General features: G+C 38.3%; 1 protein-coding gene across 14 annotated transcripts in view; it reads right to left on the bottom strand.

Annotated features, from left to right (window-relative positions):
• Nucleotides 1-17,586, bottom strand: part of MAGI2 (membrane associated guanylate kinase, WW and PDZ domain containing 2) — a 1,467,480-nt gene that overhangs the window by 252,793 nt on the left and 1,197,101 nt on the right. For all 14 annotated transcript variants that reach the window (XM_059886037.1, XM_059886041.1, XM_059886040.1 and 11 more), the window contains one exon: nucleotides 7,931-8,569. In XM_059886037.1, coding sequence (XP_059742020.1) covers nucleotides 7,931-8,569 — 639 coding nt within the window. The remainder of the gene's footprint in view (nucleotides 1-7,930; nucleotides 8,570-17,586) is intronic.

Genomic DNA, 17,586 nt, shown 5'->3' with positions numbered 1-17,586 from the left:
GTTAAGTTAAACAAAGCAAGACACTAGTCCATAATCCAAGTCTCAACACATTTAAAATGAATGAAATCATATAAAATATATTATCCTCCAAGTATAAATCATTAGAATCAACAGAAAGCTGGGAGATCGTAAATGTTTAAAAAATAAACAACATGTTTCTAAGTAACCTATGGTTTATAAAATAAATTACAAAGGAAATAAGAAGATATCTTGAGCTGAATAACGAAAACACAAAATATAAAAATTTATGGAATTCAGCTAATGAAGTGCTTCCAGTGAAATTTATAGCTTCAAATAATTTTATTAGGGAGAAGAGAGTCATTAAGCTTTTACTTCAGGGTGACAGAAAAGGTAAAATAAATCAAAGAAAAAATCAGTAGAAGAGAAAAAGTTAAAGATCAGAGTGGAAATAATTAAACTAGAAAATAGAAAAACAATGAATCCAAAAATTAGAATAGACCTAAATTGATAAAATAAATTTAATTAGTAATTAAAAAATCTTCTGGGTAAAAACCCAGACTAGATGTCTTCACTGGTGAATTCTATCCAAACTTTTAAGGGGGAAATAATATTAATACTACACAAACTCAGAGAACAGAGGGAAAGTCCAATGTTATCCTGAAAAAAAAAAAAAAAGCAGACAAAAGAAAATTATAGAAAATCTCCTATCTTCAAAGATTCTTAATAAAACACAAGCAAACACAATCTAGCAACATACAAAAAGAATTATGTACCATAATCAAATGGGGTTATCTCAGGAATGATAAATTAGTTTAATATCTAAGTAATCATATAATGTATAGCACTTTATTAATGAAGAACAGTACTACATGATCATCTCAATAGTTGTGGGAAAAGTATTTGGTGAAAGTCAAGACGTTGATTATTAAGAGTCTCAATAATTTATGAATAGAAGACTGGAATTTTCTCAACCTGATAAAGGGCATATGTCGAGATGCACCCCACAGGCCTACAAGTCCATTGCTTACCCAGATGTAAGACCTAGGAAACAAACAGGAGTCAGCAACAGAGACATCAATGGTTTCATGGATGGCGGAGTTTACATGTCTAAAGCAAGATTCTAGAGAGTTATTTAGGGCTCCCTGGTGGCTCAGATTGTAAAGAATTGCCTGCAATGCAGGAGAGCTGGGTTTGATTCCTGGGTTGGGAAGATCCCCTGGAGAAGGGAATGGCTACCCAATCTAGTATTCTGACCTGGAGACTTGCATGGACTATTTGGTCCATGGGGTCGCAAAGAGTCGGACACATTTGAGTGACTTTCACTCAGAGAGATATCCCAGTGTGTGTGGTTGATGGCAGGCAGGACACAGTGGCAGTCTTCATTCTTGCAGGAGCAGGGAGGAGTTGAGGTTATCATTTACAGGAGTGGGCTCACTAGTTACCAGGGAAACCAGTAGAGGGGCATGACCCTCACCACCCCTTTGACAAGAACAATCACCAGCGGGGGCCTTGGGCAAGTACAGAGGAAGATCAGTCATGTATATAGGGTTTAGGTGAAGCAGGCACTGGTCGGGTGAAGGATAGACAGATAAGAGAATAGTCCTCTCGAGTGCCCTGACCACACAAAATATAAAAACTACATTAAAAAAAAATAATGATGTAAAGCAAATGCCTTATCACTAAAATCAGCAGTGAGATAAGGATGTGTATATGGGTTAGTTGCTCAGTCGTGTTCGACTCTTTGCGACCCCATGGACTGTAGCCCACCAGGCTCCTCTGTCCATGGAATTCTCCAAGCAAGAATACTAGAGTGGGTTGCCATGCTCTTCTCCAGAGGATCTTCCAGACCCAGGAATCGAACTTGGGTCTCCCGCATTGCAAGCAAAGTCTTTATCATTTGAGCTACCTGGGAAGCCACCCCTCCCCCGCTTTTTTTTTAATTGAGGTAAGGATGTTCTCTCATAATTATTTCTATTCAACATCATACTGGAAGTTCTAGCTAGTGTAGCAAGTTGCAGAGAAAAAAATCAAAGACATAAAATTGTAAAGAAGAAAATAAAGATTTACTACTAGATGACATAATAACTATATAGAAAATTTGATGGAATTTACAAAAAAAAAAAAGCCCAGAACTAAAGTGAGTGTAATAGGGTTACAGTGTCCAAGATCAAAACAAAAATATATATTTCTATATATTAGCAATAAACAATCTGAAAATGACACTGAGAAAACAATTCCATTCACATTAATTTTAAGAAGAATAAAATAGGTAGGAATAAGTTTAACAAAAGAAGTACAGATATGTACATTAAGGACTACAAACCATTGTAAGAGAAATTAAAGGAGATTCAAATAAATGAAGAGATATACCACATTTATGAATGGAGAGATTCACTGGCAATTCTTCAAAAACTGTTCTATAGATTCAATGCAACATCAGACTCTCAGCAGGCCTTTTATTAAAAAAAAAATTAAAACGTTGACCCTAAAATTTATATGGAAATGCAAAGGGTCTAGAATAACCAAAATAATTTTGAAAAAAGAGGCAAAAGTTGGAGGACTCATGCTGCTTGATTTTAAGACTATATATAAAGCTAGTCTAGAAGTGTGGTATGACCATGGGGATAGACATATAGGTCAATGAAATAGAATAGAGTCTAGCAATAAACCACATTTATGCCAATTTATTTTTGACAGAAGTGCCAAGGAAATCCAAGGGGGAAAGGACAGTTTTTTTTTTTTTTTTTTTTTTAATTTAAACAAATAGTGCTAGAACAATTGGAAATCTGTAGACAGAAAAATGCACTTAGACATTCCCTTATTCTATGCTCAACAATGATCTTGGAATGGTTTACAGGTTTAAATGTAAGAGTTAAAAATACAAAAGTTCTAGAAGAAAGCAGGGAAAACTTTGTGATCTTGGATTATACAAAGATTTCTTAGATCTAACACAAAAGAAAGATTCATAGAAGAAAATAATGATAAATTGGATTTTATCAAGAAAACTTTTGTGTTTCAAAAGGAAGCATTAAGAAAACGAAGAGACAAGCCACAGCCTAGGAGAAAACATCTGCAAATCATTTATCTTCGAAAAGATGCGTAATCAGAGTGTAAAAAGGACTTCTACAACTTAATATGAAGACAAACAGCTCAATAAATATACAAATGAGCAAAATGTTGAGTAGGCATGTCACCAAAGAAGATAATTAATGTTAATAAACACATGAAAACATACCATGGTAAATATATGAAAAAATTAGAGAAATGTAAATTAAAATCAGAAAAGGCATCATTATACCTAAAGAAGGCTATAATCAAAATGACTAATTGTACCAAACATGGGCAACAATGGGCAGAAACTGAAAACCTTACACATCGGTAGTGGGAATGTAAAATGGTATAGCCATTTTGGAAAACATTCTGGCTATTTCTGAATACTTTAAATATATACTTATCATGTAACCCAACAGACCCTAGGTATTTACTCAATAAAAGAGAAAATATATGCACTCACAAATACTTATATGTAAATGTTCACAACAGTATTATTTATAAATGTCAAACTTGAAAATAACTCAAATGTCCTTCCACTGGTGAATAGATTTTTAAAAAATGTATACCCATACAATGTAATACTACTCAGGAATAAGAAGAAACAAGCTATTCATTCTTTTCCCTGCATGGGTAGATCGCAACAGCGTTATGTTAAATAAAAACTAGTCTGTAAGATTCCACATACAAAAATGTCTAGAAAAGCAAAACTATCCAGAAAGCATATTAGTGATTATCTAGGGGCTGAGGGAATTGGGATGATGGATGTTCTAAGAATTATGGTGATTGCTGCACAGCTAAATCACTATAGCAAAACCTATCGAAATATATACTTATATTAATAATTGAGGCTTCCTAGTGGTGTAGTGGCAAAGAATCCACTTGCCAAAGCAGGAGATGCAACAGACATGGGCTCAATTCCTGGACTTGGAAAATCCCCTGGAGTAGGGAATGGCAACCCACTCTGGTATTCTTGGCTGGGAAATTCCACGGACAGAGGAGCCTGGTGAACTCCAATTCATGGGTCTCAGAGTTGGACTGAGACCACTTAGACCACTCACAACTGAGAGTTGACTGAGCCACCGAGCACACAAATAATTGGTGAATTCTATGGTATATAAATAATACAATGATGTTTGTTAAAAAATAAAATACACCTTAATAATCAAGCTATTCAGAGCCAGACATGTGTATGTATAATATCATTCCATTTATATTAAACACAGTACATATATTAACATACATGCTAGTTAAGACCACAAAATTTTTGGAAGTGTGTATATATAAACAATATGGTTACCTCTAGGAAGAGGACTAAAATCCCGGGAAAAGAGAATTACTTTTCATTATATACCTTCGGACACTGTTTGAGAAAATTAAACCACATAACCACTTTAAAAATAAAAAAATATCCTATAAATAATTTAAAACAGTTGACGATCCTGATACAAAGACCTACTACTACTAAGTCGCTTCAGTCGTGTCCGATTCTGTGGGACCCCAGAGACGGCAGCCCACCAGGCTCCCCCGTCCCTGGGATTCTCCAGGCAAGAACACTGGAGTGGATTGCCATTTCCTTCTCCAATGCATGAAAGCGAAAAGTCAAAGTGAAGTCGCTCAGTTGTGTCTGACTCTTAGCGACACCATGGACTGCAGCCTACTAGGCTCCTCCATCCATGGGATTTTCCAGGCAAGAGTACTGGAGTGGGGTGCCACTGCCTTCTCTGGATACAAAGACCTAGGTACATGAATTTGCTCTTTAAAATTTATGCTTATCTGAGTGATAAGCACCTATGAGTAGCCTATGGTAAGACAAAGTGATTTTCATCATAAAACATGTTAGTTCCTATTAATTCCAGAGAGCTGAGTTCAGATAGTGGGAATCTGAGGCAAACATGAGAGGTTTTTTGACCAGAAGTACTTTAAACATCACAGGGTACTACATTCTGCAATTCTACACTAGCCACAAAATAAAAACAAATTCCTCATTCCAAACACAAACAAAACTTTGAAAACTCGATTTCTATATTAATCTGCAAAAATACTCAATCACTATACTGTACTGCTCAGTGAGTAAAGAATCCACTTGCAATACAGGAGACACACGAGACACAGGTTCAGTCTCCCCAGGTTGGGAAGATCCCCTGGAGGAGGGCATGGCAACCTGCTCCAGTATTCTTGCCTGGAGAATCCCGTGGACAGAGGAGCCTGGTGGGCTACAGTCCAAAGGGTTGCAAAGAGTCAGACACGACTGACTGACTGCACACCATCCCCCACACCCCTCCCCACACACTGTACATCTGAAACTAAAACAATAATGCAAATCAACTATGTCTCAATTTAAAAAAAAAGAAAAAAAAAAACAAACAAAATAAACTTTGAATACATGAGGATTAAATGGAGATGCTGGAGAGTAGAGGAAAAGAACAAATAAGAATAGAGTGGTCTGCTGACAGCTGGCACACAGACATGTTTTCAGTAAAGGTATAAATAGCACTAATATGAGTATATATCATGCGTGCATGCTAAGCTGCTTAAGTTGTGTCCAACTCTTTGCAACCCCATAGACTGTAGTCCACCAGGCTCCTCTGACCATGGGGATTCTCCAGGCAAGAATACTTAGGGGGTTGCCTTGCCCTCCACCAGGGGATCTTCCCAACCCAAGGGTTGAAGCCACTTTGCTTATGTTTCCTGCATTGGCAGGCAGTTTCTTTACCACTAGTGCCAGCTGGGAAGCCTAAATATTTATTATATATATGTGGGCATATATATATATATATGAAAAATGATTTCAGAATAATTTTTTCTACTATATCATGCCTTCTATAAAGATATTACACACAAAAATTTGTCCAGACTTGTTTCTATGAGTCATCAGAGGATACTGCAGTGATTTTCAGCTATACCATTTAATATCAAGAATCTGTCTCAAAGATTTAATTTTGATTGGACATTATGAAATTATGGCTTTTTAATTAAGGGTATTTGTTTTAATCTTAAGCAGTAGAAAATCAAAATACACTGTCAATATTGAATTATCAAGTTTCAAGTGCAATTTTGTAATAATGCTTTAAGGTCATATTTAAGACTTCTGCTATCATATTAATTTCTTTTTTTAAGACAGGAACATAGTACTTTGTGTTCTATGCCTATTTGTGAAATACTGTGCCTAGTACCTCATACCCATTTTCACACAAAAATCAATAACATAAATACTTCTGTAAGTGGAAACACCTGCAGAAAGGGCAAAAAACATCATAAAAGGTGCTTCTTTCAGCTTTGACTGCTTTCATTTGCATTTCAAACTGTCAGGGCTTTCCTGCTGTTTTTAATGCTTTGAATAGACAGTCACATATGTTTGCCACATGTGTGCTCTTCACGCAAGAGTTCCTCACAGTACTGCCCCTTCTGACCCATTCCTGCTGTAGCTCTGGTGGTAATCTACAGACAACAGACATTTAATGAGCACCTATTGCGGGCCATTTCACTAAGAACAGTTATCATCAGAATATTAACAGATGAGACATCTCAGACTCATGGACTGAGTGTCCTAAGTCCTCAAATTGGTAAGTAGAAAACTAGGACTTGCCGGAACCCCTTCATTTATACTTTGTTTTCAAGTACCCTATCTCTGACCCTCCCCTCTTTTTTCTTCCTAGTTTCACTGACAATCAAGAGCAGAGTAGCAGAGAAATGAAGGAGGTGGCCTCAGCTTAGCCCCATTCCCTTCCTCACAGAGCAGGGGGAAGGTAAGAAACCTCCAGGGCTTGAGCTCCTACCACAGTTCTTGCTACTTCCAGTTCCACACTTCACCTGGGACACCCAGCCCAGAACTTCAGCCCCAGCCCTGCTCCATAACTTTCTTCCCAGGTCACAGAAGGTGCTACAGGTAATTATTGATGAAGTGCTCCTGTAAGTAATGGGAGAAGTGTCCTGAGCAACCCTACTCACCACTCTGAAAAGATTTTTCTAGTCGGACACTATTCCCATTGGTCCTTTTGGGGATTATCAACACTGTACTTGAGCTTGGAAGGAGTTCAACCAGCTTCTACCTGATAGCAGGCATGCCTATGGACAAGTCAGAGCCTTGTTTCCTTCAGGAAAATCAAGTTTCTTACTTTAGTCAATGGAAACTAGTCTGAAACTCCACAACTGATATGTTAATAAAGTTTTGGAATATAACCTATTCACACTTGGTAACTCAATCTTTATCCTCTCAGTTCACAGCAATATATATATATTTACACACACACACACACACACACACACAATACATAGGCCGATACATAGGCCTCACCTTACAGCTTGCGGGATCTCAGTTCCTGGACCAGGGACTGAATCTGTACCCTTGGTAGTGAAAGCTTGGAGTTCTAACCAGTGGACTGCTAGGGAATTCTCCATAGCAGTGGATATTTGTAAGACTGAAAGCACTATTTTTATTGTGTTTAATATAAAATAGGGAAAATGTTCTCAAAATTCAAAAGCATAGCTTCCTGGACTTATATTTTTCTCTATTACTCTTACCTTCAACTTTTAAAGTATGATTTCATAGGCTTGTGGTTGCCAAAGGAGAGGGGTGGGGAAGGAAAGGACTGGGGATTTGGGATTAGCAGATGCAAACTATTATATACAGAGAGGATAAATAACGAGGTCCTACTGTGTAGCACATGGAACTATATTCAATATCCTGTGATAAAGCATAATGGAAAGGAACATGAAAAGGAATATATATATATAAAACTGAATCACTGCTTTACAGCAGAAATCAATACATTATAAATCAACTATATTCAATAAAACTTAAAATTAAAAAGTACGGTTTCATTCAACCCCAAAGAAACTTCCATTTTCTCAATATTATTATAAAGGTTCTACAATTTCACCTGTATACTGATTGCTAAGCCAGCCTTTATCTTACCTCCTCGATGAATAATCAAAGAAGTCTCGCTTCCAATGGGACAGTCCTTAAGTATATCCACTACTTCCGTATGGCTCAGGTTCTGTACATTCTGCTGGTTGATCTCAATAATGAGGTCGCCTTCACACAGGCCAGGGCATCCCTGAATGTCAAGTATTTGTTTCACCCGCTGTCCTGTAGGACTGTCTGCAATGGTGAAGCCAAAACCCTGGGCACCTTTCACAATGGTTAAGGTCATAAGTTCAGCTTGGGTGGCCCCAGATGAAGCCATAGATACATTGTCGTCATGGACAGGTGGTGGATACGTGCCATCTAGCTGACCATCAGCTGGCATTGAGTGCAAAGTATGAGGCGGCCGATCTGTTATATCCGGAACTGACTGTGAGGTCCGAGAAATGTATTCCAAATATGTTTCATAGTTATGTCTTCCATTGACCATCACTGGAGGTGGCCTCTCCATTATTGCAAGGGGTGGCACCATGCTGTTAGCAGGATCTTCAGGATCAAAGGGCAAAGGGTAGCCACGACACAACACCAAGTTGACACTCTGACCAATAGGAACAGACTGGAAAAGTTTGACTACATCTGCATGAGTGTGTCCAAGGACACAAACTTCATTAATATAGACAATGACATCACCTGCAAGGGAAAAAAAGAAAGAGATTGACAACATGAGGTAAGTTCAATTAACATTGACATAGAGAAATGGAATTATTTGTGAGACTAGTGAAAGAGGTGCTCTGTTTCTCAGTAAGCAGTGAGAAAATCAATTAGAATAGTATCTAAATTCCCTGTAAGTGACTCAAGGTTACAACAGGTCTGCCAACAAATATAGTGATCAAATGCTGAAAAAAATGCTAGTTGGTTATTCCTGAAGTTCAGAAACAACTTCATATACAGGAATAAAGCTACAGAAACATTTAGAAGAATGTGTACCTTGAAGAAGGACACATTCTTTGTTTCTTTTTCATCTTCATTTTCAGTGCAATTCAGTTAACAGAATTTTCAAGTTACTGAGAAGTGGTGGAAACAAGTTTCAGATGATAATCAAAGCCCAGTATTTGGGCTTTTGAGCATCATTTTACTAAGTCAATGGTCTTTTTTTTTCCCCATTTATTTTATTCTTCTATAGTAAACTGCAATTACAAAGGTTCCATGTGAACACAGGTAGATGTCTAGAATATAGATTTTGGGTTCAGGGATCTGGTTCCATATCCTGGCTCTACTACTTAGCAGATCTGTGCTGCTGGGCAGGTGACTTGCTTGCTTTGAGCCACGGTTGTAAAGTTGTGAGGATGAAGTGAGATGATGCAGAAAAAGGGCTTGGTGCAATGCCTGACACACAGTGAGTGTGATAAGTGTGGACCATTATTAATATTATTGTTGCTAAAATAAGATGAGGTTTCCCTGGTAGCTCAGCTGGTAAAGAATCTGCCTGCAATTCAGGAGACCTTGGTTCGATTCCTGGGTTGGGAAGATCTGCTGGAGAAGGGAACAGCTACCTACTCCAGTACTCTTGGCCTTTCCTGGTGGCTCAGATGGTAAAGAATCCTCCTGCAATGCGGGAGACCTGTGTTCAGTCCCTGGTTTGGGATGATCCCCTGGAGAAGGGAACAGCTACCCACTTCAGTATTGTGGCCTGGACAATTCCATGGGCTGTATAGATCATGGGGTAGCAAAGAGTAGGACACTACTAAGCAGCTTTCACTTTCTCTTTCAAAATAAGATGAAGAGGATTTCAGACTCTATTCTCAAATAGGAAGCTGCCATAGATTCAACCTCTGATCTCAGACAACTTGATATTTCTGTAGATCTTTCTAAAAAAGGCATTTGTCTTTTCATTCCAATGAATTTTTTTTCCAATGAATTTTTAATATTTTATTTGCCTGTGCCATGTAGCTTGTGGCATCTTAGTTCCCTGACCAGGTATTGAACCCAGGCCCTCAGCAGTGAAAACATGGAGTCTTAATCATGTGACAGCCAAGGAATTTCCCCCAATGAATTTAATCATGGAGTTACTGAAGACCACTGGTCAGAACTTAACTTTATGATATTAAAATTGTCCTGAATTTAAACAGTGTTAAAAACAGTTCAATCATATATAAATAATAATTTTATTTTTAGAGCACTGTTCTACCATGGATTGGTATTTTTATCCTTAAAAAGCATAACATTTGAGAAATGAACTTGCAAACTGAGACTATGTCTGATGATGCTGAAGAGTATGTGAGATATGAAAAGACATATTTTCACAGATTGTCAAGTGAATAATTCAACAGATACCAGTTTATCAGGATAATTCTGAAATGGGTAGTATAAATGGCTAGGAATTTCATTCTGAGACATCATTGCCCATCAAAACTGCAAATATCAAAAATAAAAAAAAAACAGAGGTGAACTTTCAGAGTTAAATACTCTTTGGCTTCTCTCAGTTGTCTGATATAAAATGATTTCTCCACTAAATACATTGTGTGTGTGTCAGTTGCTCAGTCACGTCAGACTCTTTGTGACCCCATATACTGTATCCTGCCAGGCTCCTCTATCCATGGGGAATCTCCAGGCAAGAACACGGGAGTGGGTTGCCATTTCCTTTTCCAGAGGATCTTTCTAACCCAGGGATCGAACCTGGGATTCCTTCATTGTAGGCAAATTCTTTATCATTTGAACCACCAGGGAAGCCCAAAACACATTTTAAAAATAAGTAATTCTATGAATAGAACAGTCAGTAAAATGCCCTTAACTATATACACTCAGTTAACAATTACCAAATGCTAGAGAACTGCTTGAAAGTGTTAAAAGATACAGAGACAGAAAAGGAAAACCAACCAAACAAAACAAAATAGTATTTTCAGTGATCCAGTTTAGGTCTGATTTTGGAAAATGTCACAGACCATATGACTGGTCAGATAGAACTTCACTCTTCAGCTACATCTATCAGAGAGGGTGCTGATGTGATGACTGGGACACTGGGCCATGACTTAGGACTGAATTGAGATGGACATTCACTCTCTGCTACTACGACTTCTCAACAGACTGGAGCCATTGAGGATGGTTTGGCATCATTTTAAACTGGTTAGGGTCATCCTAGAGTCCCAGAGATGTATTTAAACCAGATTTTTTTTTCATGTTCCCTGTCTCTTCTATTTTTAAAGTTGTTATATATATTTACACACTGAAAGTTAAAGAATATAAATACTTGTGCACTATCATCCAGCTAAATGATTAGAACATTGCTCATATTAGTTGAAGACCTCCTCAGTAGCACCTTTTTCCACTTGTCTTTCCTTACTGTCCTTTACAAAGGTAACCACTGTCCTGCATTTGAGGTTTGTTATTCACGTCTTTATATTTTTATGATATATCTAGGTACTCATAAACAATATCCCTACATAATGTTTAATCTCTAGAGTAGGGGACCATGAGGAGATATAACATGTCCAAGGTCAGGAGCAGGGGCATGAGGAGATACCCCATGTCCAAGGTCAGAGAAACCTCAGTAAGATATTAGGCACTGAGAGAGGGCATCAGAGAGCAGACAGACTGAAACCGCAACCACAGAAAACTAACCAATCTAATCACATGGACCACAGCCTGGTCTAAGTCAAAGAAACTATAAGCCATGCTGTGTAGGGCCACCCAAAACAGATGGGTCATGGTGGAGAGTTCTGACAAAGTATGTTCACTGGAGAAGGGAATGGCAAACCACGTCAGGATTCTTGCCTTGAGAACGCCATGAACAGTATGAAAAGGGAAAAAGATCAACTCCCCAGGTCAGTAGGTGCCCAACATGCTACTGGAGATCAGTGGAGAAATAACTCCAGACAGAATGAAGAGATGAAGCCAAAGCAAAAACAACACCCAGCTGTGGATATGACTGTTGATGGAAGCAAGGTCCAATGCTGTAAAGAGCAATACTGCATAGGAACCTGGAATGTTAGGTCCATGAATCAAGGTAAATTGGAAGTGGTCAAACAGGAGATGGTAAGAGTGAATGCCGACATTTTAGGAATCAGTGAACTAAAATGGACTGGAATGGGTGAACTTAACTCAGATGACCATCATATCTACTACTGTGGGCAGGAATCCCTTAGAAGAAATGGAGCAGCCATCAAAGTCAACAAAAGAGTCCAAAATGCAGTATTGGATGCAATCTCAAAAATGACAGAATGATCTCTGTTTATTTCCAAGGCAAAACATTCAATATCATGGTAATCCAAGTCTATGCTCTGACCAGTAATGTTGAAGAAGCTGAAGTCGAACGGTTCTATGAAGACCTACAGAACCTTCTAAACTAACACCCAAAAAGGATGCCCTTTTCATTATAGGGGTCTGGAATGCAAATGTAGGAAGTCAAGAAACACCTGGAATAACAGGCAAATTTCACTTTGGAATACAGAATAAAGCTGGGTAAAGTCTAATAGAGTTTTGCCAAGAGAACACACTGATCATAGCAAACACTCTCTTCCAACAACACAAGAGAAGACTTTACACATGGACTTCACCAGATGGTCAACACCGAAATCAGACTGATCATATTCTTTGCAGCCAATGATCGAGAAGCTCTATACAGTCAGTAAAAACAAGACTGGGAGTTGACTGTTGCTCAGATCATGAACTCACTATTGCTAAATTCAGACTGAAATTGAAGAAAGTAGGGAAAACCACTAGACCATTCAGGTATGACCTAAATCAAATCCCTTATGATTATACATTGAAAGTGGGAAATGGATTTAAGGGACTAGATTTAAGGGACTAGATCAGGCACTGCCTGATCAGAGTGCCTGATGAACTATGGATGGAGGTTCATGACATTGTACAAGAGACAGGGATCAAGGCCATCCTCAACAAAAAGAAATGCAAAAAAAGCAAAATGGCTGTCTGAGGCCTTATAAATAGCTGTGAAAAGAAGAGAAGTGAAAAACAAAGGAGAAAAGGAAAGATACACCCATTTGAATGCAGAGTTCCAAAGAATAGCAAGGAGAGATAAGAAAGCCTTCCTCAATGGTCAGTGCAAAGATGGGCTCAATAAAGGACAGAAATGGTATGGACCTAACAGAAGCAGAAGAAGAGGTGGCAAGAATACACAGAAGAGCTATACAAAAAAGATCTTCACGACCAAGATGATCATGACGGTGTGATCACTCACCTAGAGCCAGACATCCTAGAATGTGAAGTTAAGTGGGCCTTAGAAAGCATCATTACGAACAAAGCTAGTGGAGGTGATGGAATTCCAGTTGAGGTATTTCAAATACTGAAAGATGATGCTATGAAGAAAGTGCTGCATTCAATATGCCAGCAAATTTGGAAAACTCAGCAGTGTCCACAGGACTGGAAAAGGTCAGTTTTCATTCCAACCCCAAAGAAAGGCAATGCCAAAGAACGCTCAAACTACCGCACAATTGCACTCATCTCACATGCTAGTAAAGTAATGCTCAAAATTCTCCAAGCCAGGCTTCAGCAATACATGAACCATGAACTTCCAGATGTTCAAGCTGGTTTTAGAAAAGGCAGAGGAACCAGAGATCAAATTGCCAACATCTGCTGGATCATGGAAAAAGCAAGAGTTCCAGAAAAGCATCTATTTCTGCTTTATTGACTATGCCAAAGCCTTTGACTGTGTGGATCACCACAAACTGTGGAAAATTCTGAAAGAGAAATACCAAGCCACCTGACCTGCCTCTTGAGAAACCTGTATGCAGGTCAGGAAGCAATAGTTAGAACTGGACATGGAACAACAGATTGGTTCCAAATAGGAAAAGGAGTACATCAAGGCTGTATATAGTCACCCTGCTTATTTAACTTACATGCAGAGTACATCATGAGAAACGCTGGGCTGGAGGAAGCACAAGCTGGAATCAAGATTGCTAGGAGAAATATCAATAACCTCTTATATGCAGATGAAACCACCCTTATGGCAGAAAGTGAGGAAGAACTAAAGAGCCTCTTGATGAAAGTGAAAGAGGAGAGTGAAAAAGTTGGCTTAAAACTCAACATTTAGAAAACTAAGATCATGGCCTCTGGTTCCATCCCTTCATGGCAAATAGATGGGGAAACAGTGTCAGACTTTATTTTTTTTGGCTCCAAAATCACTGCAGATGATGATTGCAGCCATGAAATTAAAAGACACTTACTCCTTGGAAGGTAAGTTATGATCAACCTAGACAGCATATTAAAAAGCCAGAGAGATTACTTTGTCAACAAAGGTGCATTTAGTCAAAGCTATGGTTTTTCCAGTGGTCATGTATGGATGTGAGAGTTGGACTATAAGGAAAGCTGAGTGCCAGAGAACTGATGCTTTTGAACTGTGGTGTTGAAGAAGACTCTTGAGAGTCCCTTGAACTGCAAGGAGATCCAACCAGTCCATCCTAAAGGAGATCAGTCCTGAATGTTCATTGGAAGGACGGATGTTGAAGCTGCAACTACAATACTTTGGCCACCTGATGCAAAGAACTTACTCACTGGAAAAGACCCTGATGCTGGGAAAGATTGAAGGCGGGAGGAGAAGGGGATGGCAGAGGATGTGTGGCTGAATGGCATCATCGACTCAGTGGACATGAGTTTAGGTGAACTCCGGGAGTTGGTGATAGACAGAGAGGCCTGGCATGCTGTTCTGCAATCCACGGGGTTGCAAAGAGTTGGACATGACTGAGCAACTGAACTGAACTGAACTAAATATTCACCCAAGTATGTTTTTGCATATTTTAAACCTTTTTAAAATGCTATACATATTAATACTACATTATATTCCTCAAAATGTATTTTTGATATCTATCTCTTTTGATATATTTACCTCTAGCTCAATTCTCATTTTAATATAATATCTATTGGGTGACTACATCATTATTTATTAATGTCTATCCATTCTTACGGTAATAGACACTTGGATCCTTGAGAATTTTTGGTTATTAAAGAAAACTCTGCTATGAACCTCTTTTCATGGCCTTTGTGCACAATTGGGAGAGTTTTTGTCAGGTATTTACCTGGCGTAGAATTGAGGGCATAGGCCACATGCATCTTCAACTTTGTCAGCAACGGGAAATGGCTGACAAAATAGATCAAGCTGGTTTACACTCCCCTCAGTAGTGTATCAGAATTTTCATTGCTCCCCATCTGATACAATGCTTGCCATTCTCAGATTTTTAATTTTCGATAATCTAATGGGTGTGATCATGGTTTTAATTTGCATTTCCCAAATTGCTTGTGAGAGTGAGCGTCTTTTCATATGTTTATTGGCTATTTGGGTTTTCTCTTTAGTACCTCTCCTTTCCCCATTTTTCCTATTAGGTTAGTCATCTGTTTTCAAACACATTGACCATTTTCTGCCCGCCACCATTCTTGACCCAACATCTTTTGTAGGTTTGGGAGGCTACATGGTATAAGCAGACATGACACAGAATAGAGAACCAAAGTCTTTGGACTGCTTCTTCACTTCATCACTTACTAGCTATGTGACTTTCAAAACCAACTTAAATCTTCTGTGACTCAGATTCTGCAGAAGTAATGAGGAACAATAATCATAGCAACTTAGTGTGCTACGGGAAATAAGAAATGAGATCATACAGGTGAAAGTGTTTGTAAGCTGTAAATTGTTATGCAAAGGATAACTGCTGTTTCAGGAATGATTATCTGTCCTTGGTTATATCTGTTTATAAAATCAGGACAGTCCCACCAAGATATTCCCACTACAGTCATAATTAAGGTGGATATGAATTTCTAAGTGGGCAAGGCAAAGGCAGGAGAGTAACAAATGCTGTTCTCTAAGGCTCTCCGTAACTCTAATCACAGTTAAACTCCCCAGCCTCCACGTTGCTTTCTTCTTCCCTCTACTATGCCAGAAAGTCACAGGAAAAAAAGAACTAAGGATAATATTCTAAGCTCTCACGGTTCCCTGCCAGGTCTAAAAGCAGTTACTTGAATTATAGTGATTAATGTTATCTATTTTTGAGTTTTAATGTGATCTTGCTATTTAGAAATAGAATGAGAACTACTTGTGGTTTTTAGTGAGACTGCCTTCTAAAATTTATGGATATTTTCCACTCAGAGCAATTTTTCAAGTCATCAAGCAAAACCCTGCAACAATATCTTTATGGAGCTACCCAGAAGATTTCTAAATATAAAAGATCAGTGGTCAGTTATCACATCTAATAACCTGACACTACTTAACTGCTCGTTTAAAAAAGTAAATGGATGCCTAGATATGGTGTCATGCCAAAGCTGTTGTTGATGGAGATGTAAGCAAACCTTTGCTTACTCAAATAGAACTGATTGGGTAATATTTATAGATCATGCTGTATGAATGTCATTTACATATTGTGAAATAAAAATATGAGCCACCTGGTATGTGCCTTCTGATGGTGCCATGCTAAGTCCTGAGACAGACTGGGCTTACGAGCGCAGACATGGACATCATTAGGAAAACTGGCTCCAGATCTAACCCTGTTGGCCTACTTAAACGGGAGAATTGCAAAAGAGTCACTTGTTTGTTCCATCTCTCAATTTATTCTTTTATAAAATGAGAATTAAAATATCTCCTTCATTTCCTCTTTCACAGGACTACTGTGAGAATGAGATCATGCTTGTGAAAATACTTTTAATTTTACCAAAGGAAAGTTCTCCATAAAAAATATGATGATGTATTTCTTTTGAGAGCCAAGCACACATTTTTATCGCCATATCGCCTGTGAGGTTAACTGTTTTCCATGTGGCCATTCGCTTCAGGCCCTATTGAGGCCAGACAGTTTCAGGGTTATTGCCTTTGGGTCTGTCGGTCGAATTTGGTGTGACTAATGAGTTTGGTGTCCCCAACAGGGCTGGTCTCCTAATGTCCTGATTCCCAGTTATGGGATTTCAAAGTGAAAGTGAAGGTGAATGAGGCTGATGAAGCGGGAAGTTTAAACCGCTGGCCTCTATGAGAAAATGTTCTAAGATAATTGGTTTCTTTCTTAGTCATGGAAATAAAAATACAGTATTGGCAATCTCTTGGGTACTTCATTATTTTGGATAAAATAGAGCACTGTGTGTAAAGCACTGCTTAAAATGGAGATATTTTTATACCTCTTTTCCCTGCTCCCACATTCTTTGAGTCACTGTGGCTAAAGAATCTTCCTTTTCAGCTGCTCTCACTTACCACCTGGTGTCTATCTCTCTACCACCTTGGACCAGACTAGAATTATTCACTTCACACTCCATTCTCATCCTACAGTCTCTTCTATTAACCGCAAATTACTCAATCTTCAGACCCACTGCTTAACACTCTTTACCACTAGTCTTTCCGTTTTATTTTTGTATTCACCTCCCAATGAATTACCTTTCTGGGGAAGCTGGGATCGTTACTGTTCACAATTCATAATTTGGTAATTTGTCTTTTAGCTGAATCCTGCTATTCTTCTACCCTTAAGTGCATGTCTTTTCTCGGTATAATTTCATCCAGATAATTCATTTCTTTGCTGACTTTTTCAAAGAAATCCTTCATTATTCCTACAAAGATTGCTCCTGTGACTACAAACTCTTCTCAGATTTTATTCCTTTGTGAGAGTTTTCTACCTGTTCCAAGTTTTTTTCCATAAAATATACAGAGTATCATTACTATACTGAGAACTCTTTAGGTATTCAATAAGAATAAAGGATAGACAGACGCAGAAAAAAACTGGAATGGA

The sequence above is a fragment of the Bos taurus genome, chromosome 4 (genome assembly GCF_002263795.3).
Source record: "Bos taurus isolate L1 Dominette 01449 registration number 42190680 breed Hereford chromosome 4, ARS-UCD2.0, whole genome shotgun sequence".
Classification (NCBI taxonomy): Eukaryota; Metazoa; Chordata; class Mammalia; order Artiodactyla; family Bovidae; genus Bos; species Bos taurus.
Note: the sequence above shows the minus strand (reverse complement) of the source record. Positions and strands in the feature narration are given on the sequence as shown.